Here is a 15,068-nt window from a genome sequence, read left to right as displayed (position 1 = left end):
TTAGATACTCGAGATGCTAATGACAATGATCCTAGGTTCGATAACGAATCCGCGGTCAACGGGGTAACAGAATGCGCTTTCTTCCAAAGCCCAAGTCGTACTCGACTTGCTTGGCTATGGTGCAAGTATTGCTAAACTAGCTCTTTGTTGAAACGTGAAATATCCACCGAGCGTAAAGACGCTAAGTTACTCGCTAATACGACCTCACGAGAGAATGACTTTCCGTCTCGATGATGCTACACAGGAAAACTATGATGGGGTATGTCTAAGGACACGAGATCATCGGATTCGTCGAGAAAAGCCTTCATCCGGAAAGTGAGGGAAATTGACGTTACTCCTAATTGGTCAATTTCCATATTGGTGATTAGAGAAGGATACTAACCGCCTTTAGGGAAGGTTGCTAGCGGGAAGCGTCTTTCGAGTGAAAAATAAGTTTCCCCTATCTTCCCGTAGTTGAGACAAAGACTGTTTGTCTATTTGAAGAACTCTAGTTAACTAAATCCTAAGATTTATAGCGGCTCCTCAGGCTAGCCGAACATGTACTGTGAAGATGCATCGACATCTGGTAATCATCTTGCCCGAAGAATAGGGTCTGTGTGTGGCGAGCCACGGGACAGAAACCGTTGGAATGTTTACTGTCACGTGCCGTCACAAATATTTCTTTTAAGAAGAACTATAGAATTACTCCATACCTTTGTTAGACAAAGCGTCCATCCCGTGACCGCGGCTACGTTCGGCGACTGGTTGTCGCCTCGAGCCCAAGCTCATTATCACAAATCTCGAACAAATACAATCGGATCGAATGACGACAATTGTTTAATTACGCTTATGGTAGGATATAGATTACGGTGTTAAGGGATTTTCCCGAAATTCCAAAGGGAAGGCTCCGATGTCCTTTCATCTCCGACATATATTTCGTTTCGTAAAGAGGAAATTGAGATGACCGTGGTCCAAGTTGATCCTCTTCGCGTAGGTTGGATGTCTTGTTTTCTCAACGAGCACTTTTCACTATCCTGGCAGGATCGCCAAAATATCACGTAAACTTGTGGGTTAGTTGATAAAATAAAATAGTTGAGTCGTAACACAACTGTAGGAAGTGTAGTTGCTGCCAGGTGAAAAGAGAATTCGCGTTTCGTTCCGGGACTACCGGTGGACTCGTTAGTAAGGCTATGCCCGGTAGTCCCTGCCTTAGACGTAGAGGGAGTCTCGCTAGGTGCGGTATTTGTATCATGCGCCCATATATTCGACCGCTAGCGAGACAGACAGACTCGCTGTCGTCGTAGTAGCCCTCTGGTGTTGGCGGTTGGTACCTGCGGGTCGCCCGGAAGGTGTTACGCCGCGTTGATGCCTGTCAGCATCCTATTGGTACCGATCCGCCACACAATTATTAATTTTGCTTTTATTAAACTTTATTATGAATTCAGCAATCACAATGGAATACACACTAAATTAACATACATAAATCACAATTCACTCCAACAACTTTATGTGAGACCTAGTTACACTGATACGTTAAGTACGCGACTGGTCTAAGGGTAGATATCGGTTAAGGTATGTTGACTATTCCAAGGATACAGAATAACTAAGTTTTACTGACAATACTGTGTCTGAGGAAAGCTAGGGGTGGGTGTGTCTAAGGACACGGGACCATCGGATTTGTTGATGACAATTTTGGTTAAGAAAGCAAGGGCAGTAAACACCGCTTCCGATTGGATAATAAGAAGGCTGGTGTACCAGGAAGGGTTTTAGCCGCCCTCGAAAGAAAGTAGCTAACGGAAGGTACCGAACGTGAGGAAAACCAACTTTCCCGTGTTAACCCGTAGTAAACAATAAATGTAAAAGGAAACCTGAAACAAAAGATACTTATTTGGTCTGAAGGACCTTAACTATGAAAATGCCAAGACCCATGGTGGGTCCTTAAGACTATTGAGGATACGCGCCAAGGATGTGCAGACATCTGGCTGCCATCTTGCCCGCGGGGTGTGGCCTGGTCTCTGATGTGGATTGACGTTACACTGTCGCAGAGGAAAACTCTTACTGGGTGTTGGTTGCCCCACCATCGGTCGCTTACGGATGAAAATCGCGGAAAAAATGGGAAAACCAAAGTTTCCGCACTTTTTACCTGATGGAGCAATAACCATAAGGAACATCATGACTCGAAGGTGTTTTATACCACTTAACGGCCTTAACGGTCAAATCGAAATGCTTAGTTTTACGACAGTTCCTTATGATTATTACAGCCCAACTAATTATATTGACGTAGCGAGTGGCCGCCTCGATCGAGAGATGAATTCCGAGCTACGCAGAGTCACGCGCGGACGTAACATAATATTTACATGTTATTTTTGATATTGCAGTATCAAACCACAAAAGTATTTTTATTTGTCTCACTCAACTTTGTATATAACGAAAAAGGTTCATAGTTCACGATATCACGATTAACTCGATAATAAAGTAGAGTGACACAGCACATACCATATCATCAATTGTACGAACAGAGTTCTTATTACATAGTTCCTTAGTAATGAATTGTTTACAGAAAATATGTACAGGGAAGTAAAAATAAATATTCGTTTCGCATAACGTTTTTTGACAATCTAAGACAGAATTAGGTCGCAATGTAAAAAATCAGGGTAAATTATACATATACCTAAAATTAGTCCACTTGTAGATATCTCTTGAAAAAAAGAACGCTCTGTTATGTGATATAGACAATATGTTACGTCGGGTGACACCTACCTAGACCAGGCCACACACCACGGGCAAGATGGGAACTAGATGTCCGCTCATCCTTACTGCGTACACTCAATAGTCTTAAGGACCCATCGCAAATCTCAGGAATTTGCTAGCTAAGGTTCTTCAGCCCGAACAAATACCTTTTTTTCTAAATCATTTTCTAAAGATTATTGTCTACTACAGCTTGACACAGGAGAGTTAGTTTTTCTCATGTACGATGCTTCCCACTAGCAACTTTCTATCGAGGGCGGCTAAGACCCTTCCTAGTCCACCAACCTTCGTTTATTCAATCAGAAGCAATGTCTACTGCCCTCACTTTCCTAACCAAAATTGTCATGAACAAATCCGATGGTCCCGTGCGCTAGGCACACTCATCGCTAGCTTCCCTCTGACACAGCATCGGCACTGTAACTTACTTATTCTTCAACGTTAGAATAGTCAACATGTCAGTACCGGGTTAGTCTTTTCCCTTATTGCTACGTCAACTATAACAAAAACTCTAAGAGCCTTGCTCGATTACCAACGAATATTGTGCCAGTGTATCGCATCTCTATACGCTAAATCATTGTCTACGACGTATATCACAAGCAACGGTATAAATTAAGTGTTAAAAATATATAGTTTATAACCCTGTTAATCGCAGTGTTATACCCTCTCAACCACCCCTATTATCTCAACTAAAATCAGAGGATCGATCAACTCATGGTGTCGATTATTATAATCGTAACGGGAATTTACAACTCCCGTTGACGTGTTTCTTCGCGATTGCGTCTCCCCGCGATTGGTCGAAAATACACAATACAAAAATGAATGTGCGCGATTTCGTTCTATAACGTAAGAAATTTTCTGGTGGTAGATCACACCTCAATATTAATCCTCCTCCTATAAAACAATTTAGAAAACTTAAATCAGACTTTACACTTGCTGAAATCTCTACAAACCATTATTTCCCTAGAAATATGAAACTCAACCTATAGTTTCAACTAAGACGTTAATAATCTATTACAAAAAAATAACTAGCTAAAATTTCTTTCTAACTAATAAATAATTATAATGTAGAAAAGAGAATCTCCAATCTACTAAGAATGAGTCAGAAGATAAATCTTGTACCTACGCAATAAATTTTCATTATCCTAAAATCTACTACCTCAAAGATCTCGGCAATGACGAGACTATTCTCGTCATTCATTATTTATCTATATAAATCCTCGCCGTTCTTTATCTCTTGGACGTTTCCCTTACAAAAGATATCACAGACGCGCGATTTTTCTAAATGTACGAGTCGACAACAAAATTTCTCCATATAACCGATGTATGCTGCACCGATGGTGTTTACAACGACCAAGCTCGTTCGCGATCGTATAAATTACTTTAGCCGAGTAATTTAATCGCGTCGCATCGCACCGGTTACATTCTAATTAACGAAGCGCAGCATAGAGGAATAGTTAGGAAAAAGAAGAAAAAACGCGGCGGAAGCCAATAACGAGCTACGTTCTCGAAAACAACACGCGATAACCTGTTTTCATTTTGTAACACGGTATTGTTCGATCGAGATTAATTTGATTGCATCGTAGGCCGCATCCGTTCCCACGACTTTATCAGGAACCGTCGTTGCTGTGGCTCGCGTGTACAGTGTGCAGTGTGCATGTGCAATACGCATATAATTGAAATGTGCAACTACATCAAGTGGTAAATGAATTGATGAAATCCATTTAACCGCGTGTCCATTCAGTCGGAATTGGAATAAGTTCGTAAAGCCTCCGTGTATTATCAAAGTGATGATAGGTCGTAAGTTAGCGTTTGCGAAACTTCCTATTTCGTTTTATTGATCTATCTTTCGGGGGATAAATTACATTTTTAACGAACGCGATTTGTTTAGGAAACATTGTCAAGATTTATTGTATTTCTGGGATCAAATATAAATAGTATACGTATTACTTTTAACTTTTCATAAGAAACAAATATTAATGATTGTATTATGTATGTTGTCACTTGAAACGTGAAATATCGACGTTATGATAATTAAGATTCTACATTATTAACCAATAGGTGTGTATAGGTGGAAATGTTGGAGGAAGATTAACGTTAAAATTATATTTTTTACATTTACATATTTACACTTTTTGCAAAACACCAATGTCCAGGTTATTCGTAGGGTTATTTGGTCTCGGATAGATATCCTCGAGAGCAGGAATTTCATCGTGAAACGAATGCATCAAAGATATTGTAATTTATCTTTTGGCCAGTGAGCGATGTATTGCTTCAGGCAGCAATGATAACTCACTCGTTCAAGGTCATGAATCGAAAATTAGCGGATACAGGTCACGTTATGTCCCTTTTTTTGTCGATTAATAGGGAGCATGTCAGTGTTAACGGTCAATGAATTGTCTTATTTGGTATTCTTTTTAATATAGTCATACGAAGAGGAAAAAGAGAACTGATAGAAGCTGGCTGCAGACCGAGAAGATCATTTTTGTTGATACACAGGCATATTTCTCCGGGAAATTTCAATTTCTCGCGGATGCATGTAGTTTTAGGTGAGAGAAAAATAAAACAAAAAATGTAAAATGAAAAATTAGTCACTCTTCGAACTCTTGTTCAAACGTTATAAGTTTCGACCGATCATTTATCTTATTCGCTCATTCAAATTGAACAGTTTGCTCTTAAAACAGCCTTTAACCATATACGGTAACGAACATATAGGTAAATAGAAAAATTCCTTATTTCACGTTTAATTTAATTTAGTTTATAATTATTACTCGAAATAAAAATTGAGAAGCCGTTCTACACTTATAGTGCTTCAAGGTATAAGAAATGTATTTTTAGACAAAAAAGAAATCGAGATAGAACGTTTATAATACAACAAATTGAATCTACGATTAAACATTTCTCTATTTATATACTTATTTTATCGTATATTATGCAATAATATAAACAATATTGTTATGAGTGCATATTTAGTAGCCAGAGTGGGAGAAGTCAATGTCTTCACTGTATAAAAAGTGAACTTGCTGGAACGTTTAATACATAATCCGATGAGTTCTGATCTCGCAACAGTATTAAAATTCTTCTGAACACGTAAGTTGAAAAAATACCTATTGTATGTATGTTTATGATAGTTGACGATTTAGCGTAGCTTTGAGGAAAGGTTAGATAATGCGTCTAATATCAATGTTGCAAAAAGTTGTTGAAATATTTTTGCGGCGAATACGTTCCTATTTGTCAATGAACATATTTAATGATAAATAATAACATAATAATAGTATACTTACATACGTAATAAATAATAACATAATGATAGTATAGCAATCTTTACTATGACCTTCGTAATTACAAATGTACAATGTTCGTGACAAGTGTTTTTATATAGTTGTTCATTGTAGTAGTTTCACGACTATAAAAGACAATAAGTTGTGATAAAATCACAGATCCACCAGATGTTACATTACCAAACGGGATTCTTTTCCTGGGATAACCGATTGGATGACAATAGCAATGCTAAATATTATTCGCTAACAAATTGAAATAGTCCATTTAATACTACTTGCTGTCTAGGATACTAGCTGTCAGGATGCTCTTCTGGTTGTTCACAGTCTGCGCGTTAGGATGGTGCATGGTGCAGGTAAGGATAAAATAATTGAATAATTAACTTTTTCCTACAAATGATGTATTAAGTCGTGTAGTAAGTTTATTTTCTCTTTGGAATAATACTCTTTTGTGAAATACTATAAAAACGTTCCACGTTGTTCAAAAGTTCGAGGCACGTTTGCTTTTTGGATGAAACAAACCTATTGTAATTATAACTATCATTTTTTTTAGTATAAATAATTACAGTTTGAATATTACAAGAAAATAATACATTTTTAATTTTTAATTTTAATTTAAGTAATTTATATTTGTTAATATAAGGCAGATTACGACATAATATTGGAAGATATTGACTGTAGTCAAATTAATGAAGAATATGTAAAGTCATGCGATCTTGAACTAAACTATGATAGCACATATGGGGCTAGTCTGAACACGTATATAGAGATCATTAAAGCACTTCCTGAGGACACTAAGGTATGTATTTAAAGTATTTTCGATTACAGTATTATAAATAACGATTAATCATTTAGCTTAAACAATTTAGTAAAAATTTCAATATATTAGGTTGTCCGAAAAGTGTTTTTCTTTCGCAAACGTGTTTTTTTACAACAGTGCACCTTCATGCACAATCGTGATACCAAGTCTGTGAAATGTCACGGTGTTTATCTCAACAGAACAAAATGGATCGTACGTAATTCGACAAAATAATATAAAACAAAAAACGTTGTGCGTCTATTATTTCCTCATAAAACGAAAGAAACTTTTCGGACAACCTAATATATGTAGTTGTAGTACAACCATCTTACGTCAACTAAGATTGTCGCTCTAATTTTTTATATTTCGTATATTGGCTGCTATTTCTACCTACATATGTACATGCATATAAGTATCTTGCTATATTCGAAATTTTTCTACAATTGCTTTGAATATTAATCATTTTTAGTTGTTTAACTTATAAAAACATGTAAAAATTTGTAGTTGTTAACACATATTCGAGTTTATAGTTTAAATGTACATTTACCTCAATGTAACAGTAATATCCATCAAGTGTTTTAATTACTTAGCGCCGTGAATAGGAAATAACTATCATACGTAATACCTACCTGGAACTACCATGTAGTTACAAGGGAAGAAGATTTTGTAATGTAATCATGATTACTAACCGTTTCTTTTTCTTTATTTAGTTGTTTACATTCACAATTTGTCCGATTCGGATATTTGGTAGAATTTTTTGGCTGTTTGATTATCATGTGGGTGGCTACCCCCAGCGGGGTACCATCTTCGTGTTTGTTAGCTTATATCCTTTGTGAGATCTGTTGGGTGTTTCCTTTTTAGCCTTCTTTCTATGCTTGATGTGTTGATCGTTTCCGCTGCCAGCCGGTTCGGGTGCATTGCTATTTTTTCTTTGTACTTTCTTGCACATCTGCTAATCTCCTCCTTGACCGTTGGTATTCCCAGGTCTTTCCGAATGTCCTCGTTTCTAAAGTACCATGGGGTGGGCGTTTACTATTGTTCTAAGGAGCTTAGCTTGCGTTGTCTCTATTTTGCTTATATGGCTCATTGCTGCTGTTCCCCATAGTGGTATTCCGTACGTCCAGATTGGTTTTATGATCATTTTGCATATTTTTAATTTATTTTCTATACTTAGTTTGGATTTTCGACTTGTTAACCAGTGCATTTGCCTCCTTGCCGTCTGTACTTTGTCTGTTATTGATTTGATATGCTGTTTCCATGTGAGTTGTGTATCTATGTAGAGTCCTAGGTATTTGATTTGCCTTGTTTGTATTATGTGCGTGCCGTTAAGAAAGATGTTTGGTGGTATCTGTTTTCGCAGTGTGAACGTAATATAGTTGCATTTACTGTGGTTTGCTTTAATTTGTTTAGCGTATAGACACTTTTATATTTTTGTGATATGTTCTTATGGTAATGTGACTGCTGTTACAAGGTTAGTGTGCCTGATTAGTACGGCTGTGTCGTCCGCGAATGTCAGTATCTTGCTATTGGTAGTTGTTGGTATGTTGGCCGTGTATAGTGTGTATAATATTAATCCTAAGACGCTTCCTTGCGGAACCCCTGTCTTAATATATTTGACTTCAGAATATGTGTCCTTGATTTTTATTACGAAGGTTCTGCTGCTTAAATAAGATTTTATTAATTGGTATATTTGCTCCCGGAATTGTTTCCTGATTGCTTTTAGTAGGCTTTCGTGGTTTATTTTGTCAAATGCTTTCTCTGTGTCCATAAAGAGGGCTGTACAGTATTGTTTGTTTTCTAGTGCTAGTATTATTTCATTAGTGAGTCTGTGCATTTGCTCTATCGCAGAGTGTTTGTTTCTGAATCCAAATTGGTGATCTGGTATTAATTTTTCCTTCCGTCCGTATCCGCACATCCTTGTCCGTATGACTATTGTGGTTGCTGTTGTTGATATTATGTGGTGTAAATGTGTTGCATAGGTGGTTGGAAAATTCTTCAGCTTGCTCTTCGTTGCTTCTTGCCCATGTGTTATCTGCTTTTCTGATTGCTGGGACCAGTTTTAATGTCTTCTTTATTTTTTTTGTGGCTTTCCATAGGGAGTAGTTGTAGTTCTCGTGTGCAGATAGTGACTCAATGAACTTTGTGAACTCGTTGTTGTTGTGTTCTTTTATTTTGATTTTTATTTCTTTTGCAAGTTTATTTAGGTGTTTTTTGTTTTCTTTTGTTCTATGTTTTTGCCATTTTGCTTTCGCTTTTCTTTTTTCTCTGATTTTTTCGAGGATGTCTGGCGGAATAATTTTTGTTTGTCTATTGTTGATTCAGGTATGGTGGTTGCCCATGCTGTTTCCTGAATAGTTTCTGTAAGTGTTGTCACTGTTTGTTCGATGTTTTCAATGGGATGTTGCAGTTGATTTTGCTCTCACTTATTTCTTTAAATGTTTGCCAATTGATTGTTTTATTGCATAGTGTCTCTGAATTGTTTTGAAGTTTTGGTTTTTTTCTGTATGTAATTATTATGGGTGTATGGTCGGAGCTAAGCTCGAGGCTGGGTGCTATATTTAGTTTATTTGCGTTTAATCCCTTTGTAACTGCAAGATCAAGTGGTCAGGTATTTTTCTCAGGTCTGTAGGCCAGTATGTCGATATTCCCGTGGATATTATATTGAGGTTATTGTTTCTAATGTAGTTTTCCAAGGTTCTACCTCGAGGTGTAGTGATTATTGACCCCATAGTGTGTGCTTTGAGTTGTAGTCTCCAGCGGCGATATGCTTGTCACCTAAGTGTTGAAAGTACTCCTCCCACATTTGTGATGTAATTTTGTGTCGCGGCGGTACATATACTGCTGACAACTGTAAATGGTTGCTGCTAGTTTATACAGTAACGGTGGTTGCTTGTATATGTTCCTTACTAACTTGGCTGTGTAAGTGATGTTTAATGTCTTTTTTTATTACTACTGCGGTCCCTCCGTGTCCTTTTCCTGAGAGACGCTTGGTATCATATATGGTGTAGTACGGTATTTTTATATAACTTTTTGTAGTGAAGTGTATTTCTGATACGAGTAGTATGTCGATATTATTGTTGTACAGGAATGTTTTAGTTTCTAGGGCCCTTTCTTGTAGTCCGTTAGAGTTCCAAGCTGCTATTTTAAGCATGTCCATTTTTATTTCTTATTTTTTGCTCAGCATGTTTGTAAGTAGTTGTAGCATGACTGTGATTTGTTGCGTTTGCTGTCTGAGGACTGCGTTTTGTTCGCTTATCATTTTTGTTAGCATTTCGGTGTTTTTAATGGATTGCTTTAGTAGTTCTTTGATTTCTGTAGCGTCTTCGGTGTTGTTGCTTTGATTCTGTTTGTTTGTGGTCGTTGCTTGTCTAATGTTTTGGGTTACTTGCGCATAGCTCCAGTTACCTTGGGGATCTGTGTTTCTGTTTATAGCATTTATTTCATTTTGTGCTTTCAATGTTGCTTCGTTATCCGTTGTACTTTGTTGTGATTGGTAGTTATCGACTGATCTATTGCGAAGTGGTGGAAACAGTTTACGTTGTAATTGTTTCCTGATTTCACATCCTTTATAGCTAGCTGGGTGGTTTCCATTACAGTTGTAACATTTAACTTCGTTTATTTTCCCTATGTAGGGACAGTGTGTTGTTAGATGATTTTTAGCACATTTAACACATGCCGGGCTTCTGTTACAATAATTTTTAGTGTGTCCGTATTGTTGACACAGCATGCATTGTGGTGTATCTTTTTTGTGGCGTGGTGGTTCTACTGTTACTATCGTATTTAGAATTCGTATGATTTCGTAGATTTCCTTGTCGTTGGTGCTAGGTTCCAGCTCTATTATGAATAAAGATAGTGGTTACTTCGTATCGTATGTTGTCATGTTGTTTATTGCTCTTGTTTGGTGACCAATTTTTGCTAATTCCTCGCTTAGTTTTTTTGTGTTAGTTTTTGGATGTAGTCATCTTATAACTATTTTGTAGCTCCTTTCCATTTTGAGTTGGTACGTGTGGTATATAGTTTTTTTCTTTTAATTCTTTTATCACCTTCCTATAATTTTCTGGGGTGTTTGTTTTTATTTTTACTTGTTCTAGTTTTGTTTGTTTTATTATGTAGTTTTCCTTCCTAACTATATCGTTTAGTCGATCTATAAACGGGTCTATTATCTGGGCCTCGACAAAATTGGTGGTGGTTTTGTAATGTGCGTTGATTTAGTTGTGTTTTTGGTTGCTGGGTCGTCGTCTATTTCTTCCGTAAGTGAGCTGAAGGAGTTTCTTAGTGGTAATTCTTGCAGCCATCGCTGCTTTTCTGTATCTGGATTTCCTGTTATTTTTCGTTTTTTGTTGCAGCTCGCCACCTTCCAGCTTTCATCCTGTTGGGTTATTTCTTTATTGGTTTCCATATCAACTTCGTTTGTAACTGAGCATTCCTATTCTTGGTTTATTGGTTGGCTTGGTTTTGATATATTTGTTGTTTTATTTATGTAGTATTGTTCGTCTTTGTTAATTATTTTAATTGGTGACATGTGCTTTTGCATTTTGTTTATAGTCTTCTTAGTAGAAGACACGGGTTTCCACCATTTAGCTATGGGCGTAGCCGTTCGTAACTTTCTCTTCCTCACTTACCGCACTTTTTCTGAAGCACTGTTCCACACGTCCGCTTATGGTAGCTCGGCTGCTCGGGCAGAACTGATTACTAACCGTGAGTTAACTTTGCATCTCATTGAGATGCATCTTCTTATCGATCTCTTTGAATAGAGCAAATTCCGCTTTCTTAGAGGAAAATGATGAACGTGTATCCATTGAAAAAAAAATGTTATTTGCATATTTTATTCTTACAAGTATTCAAACGATCATCATAGTGAGATCAGTGAATTCTCTAATTAAATCTCATTTTTTCATTTGAGTTCTTCCAATTATACATGAAAGAGAAATAAACGACGATTAGATTAAAAAAAAAGATATATGTATGTATATGGTAATTAGCTAAATTAATTACGTGGTTTTAGAAAAGCTTTATTAAAATGAAAATGGGTTTCATATTATCATCTCTACTAATGATATGTATTATAGTTCATATTAAAACAATAATCCTACCACGAAAGCGGAGTGATTAAAATAAAGGTTAAAAAATTCATTATATTATCATGTAACGCATGTACTATTATAATACATATTATGATATATACAAGACACATTAATTATATCTCCTTGTAATAGAAACGATATGAAATTATGTAAAATATATATAATATATAATATATATGTCGGGGTAGCGTCGGGAATAGGGTTGCGGGCGTTTGATGAGTCTTCGTTGAAATTAGTCATCGTACGAGTATAACAAGGTATGATTTATTAACATAAGTATGTACACCACAGACTTGACAATCCACTACGGCGATTAGGCGCTCACGACACTAGTGATAATGGCCCTAGTTTCGGTAACAAATCCGCGGTCAACGGGATGATAAGTACACGTACCCACAAAATCTAAGTCTGACCCTCTGTTACGAAAACACACGTTACGTGTTCTGTTACGAGATCACAAGAAAAAGTGACTTTCCGTCAGGATGATGCCACAGAGGAAAACTATGATGGGGTGTGTCTAAGGACACGAGATCATCGGATTCGTCGAGGATAGCCTTCGTTCAGAAGGTGAGGGAAATTGGCATTGCTACTAATTGGTTAATCTTCATATCGGTGTTTAAAAAAAGATGCTAGCTGCCCTCGAGGGAAAGTTGCTGGTGGGAGACGCCGTCCGTTGGAAAATAGGTCTCCTCTATCTTCTCGTAGTTGGGACAAAGACTGTCTGTTTGAAGGGCTTTAGTTAGCTAAATCTTAAGATTTATAACGGGCCCTCAGGCTAGCTGAACATGTACTGCGGAGATGCATCGACATCTGGCAATCATCTTACTCGAAGAATAGGATCTGCATGTGGCAAGCTACGGGACAGAGACCGTTGGAATGTTTACTGTCTAGTGTTACAACTATTTCCTTTTTAAGGAGAGCTATAGAATTACTCCATGCCTCTGCCAGACAAAGCGTTCATACCTTGACCGCGGCTGCGTTGGCGACTGACTGTCGCCTCGAGCCCAAGCTCATTATCACAGATCTCGGACAATTACAATCGGATTGAATAACTACAATTGTTTAATTACAGCTATAATAGACTCTAGATTACAATGTTGCGGGATTATTCAAGATTCCAAGGCTCCGGTGTTCTTTTATCTCCGACATATATAATAGATATTATATATAACCTATACATGATAGATTACAAAATTACTTGTATCATTAAATTAATATTCGTATCATCAACATTTGTTTTATAGGTAACAGCCGACGTATTTACGGTTCGAATGGGTGAATATACGGTTGATCTTGGACTTCATATAGATACAAGTTTTTGTGAGGTTGCAGCGGATTCAAAATCTATAGGGGTACCTATAATAAGAGCAATCAACATGGATGGCGATAATTGCCCTCCGGACCCGGTGTGTAAACAATTTGATACTCAGAAATTTAATACAGACGAGAACCTTTAATTTATTTTTATCATAGAAGAATTAATTATTTTTTCTTTCATATTTCATTATATACCTAGTAAAATACAAATTTTGGTTTTTATTTTGTTAAACTATTTTACAATATATGTACATATGTAATGAGCAAATGAAGAAATCATCTAGTATTACATATATTTTTCTGAGAACGTTAGGTAATTATCTTTATAATTTATTACATTTTAGGGGGTTTACCAACGAGAAGACTACGTAATTGACAGCATGGATGGTTTACCGCCATCATTTCCCGATGGTCATTATTTACTTAATATGACATTAGCAAACAAAGATACCACCATAGTGCACTTTGATATTTATATACGAGTATACTGATCAATTTTTCGAACCTATGTTCGTATAGAATTTAAAATAATGTTTAAAATAAAGATTGACCAGCAAGCATACGATACGTTTTTTACAGTACATTAAATATTCTTACTGAGGTATCTGCTAACTTATATTTATTGAATTAGCGTACGTATTTTGCTACATTTCACAGATGAGTTGAGATTTTATGGATGAGTCAGTAAATTAACCCTCGCAGCCAGGTCACCATAATTTGATCTATAGATCGCTCACCGTATCAGCCGACTCGCATCTTACTGAAAATAAAACGACGAAAACAAAACAATGTTATTGCAAAACAATCTGTCTATGGATCAATTTAACCCAGCATTCGGGCTCTCCGTTGCTATTTCACTATTCGGTACCCAAAAAATTAGTTATGAGGATTCATAATTGATTTTTACTAACATTTCAATTGTCCCTTTATGAAATCAGCAGATGACCCAATATTTATGTGTATCTATACATACTTGCAATATTTATTTTCACTATGCCACTTTAATTATAATCTCTTTTATGTTTTACATTTTAATTATAATCATTTTACATATTATAACATACACTCCTTGTCAAAGAGATAGCCCAGATGTGCTATCTTTAATTTCTCAATGACGCGTGTAAAGTTTTTCGTCTGTAACGTATAATATTAAAACATTATGAGTTCAGAATATGCGGTTCGTTGAAAATAATTAAAAATATTATGCGGTTTAGTGTGTAACAAAAAAAATTGTTTTTTTCTAAGAACGAAATGATAGCACACTCTGTTAGTATGTTTAGAAATTGCTCAGTAGTTTATGATCTATCAAGGAGTAAAGATAACAGTGCAATATTATATAAATTTGTAAGTATGGAACGCGGAAAAATATTAAACAAGTCTGAAAAAAAGCAAATTCTTGAACTAAAGCAGCAACAGTTATCAGTAGCAAAGATATAGAAAGTAATAAGAAGAAGTCGTAAAGTAATACAGAATTTCTTGAAAAATGTTGAAGATTATGGCAAAAAGAAAAGTACTGGTCGGCCGTCATCGTTATCCGATCGTGATAGGCGAGCAATTTTGCGTGTAGCTTCCAACTCGCAATTAACAACAAAGCAAATAATGGAAAAATCTAGTGTTAGTAGTATGGAATGACGTGGATTTGGGTATGGTCGTTGTCACATAAGCAAGGCCACCCTCTGTTCTGTTCTCACATGTAACTCCATTTTGTTTTTTTAATTATTGATATTTTGGATTATGCTTACCTGAAATGTAATTACAAAGCAACTTTTTTTTTTAATTTAAAATTGCATTCAACTGCCAGAATTATGAGTGAATTACAATACATTGTTCGCATTCTTATGAATATCAAGGCCCTCTTTCTATTTC

The 15,068-nt window shown here is 36.3% G+C and overlaps 1 protein-coding gene across 1 annotated transcript; it reads left to right on the top strand.

Annotated features, from left to right (window-relative positions):
* Positions 1-5,710: 5,710 nt before the first annotated feature.
* On the top strand, positions 5,711-13,764 carry LOC138185907 (uncharacterized). The gene is made up of 5 exons (XM_069125251.1): positions 5,711-5,814; positions 6,292-6,358; positions 6,646-6,801; positions 13,130-13,291; positions 13,547-13,764. The coding sequence occupies exons 2-5, from the start codon at positions 6,308-6,310 to the stop codon at positions 13,691-13,693; spliced, it is 516 nt and encodes a 171-aa protein (XP_068981352.1). The 5' UTR covers positions 5,711-5,814; positions 6,292-6,307; the 3' UTR covers positions 13,694-13,764.
* Positions 13,765-15,068: the final 1,304 nt, after the last annotated feature.

This window comes from Bombus flavifrons, chromosome 13 (assembly GCF_040668555.2).
Source record: "Bombus flavifrons isolate JBK064 chromosome 13, iyBomFlav1_principal, whole genome shotgun sequence".
Taxonomy (NCBI): domain Eukaryota; kingdom Metazoa; phylum Arthropoda; class Insecta; order Hymenoptera; family Apidae; genus Bombus; species Bombus flavifrons.
The sequence above is the reverse complement of the archived record's forward strand: the minus strand, read 5'-3'. Positions and strand labels throughout refer to the sequence as shown.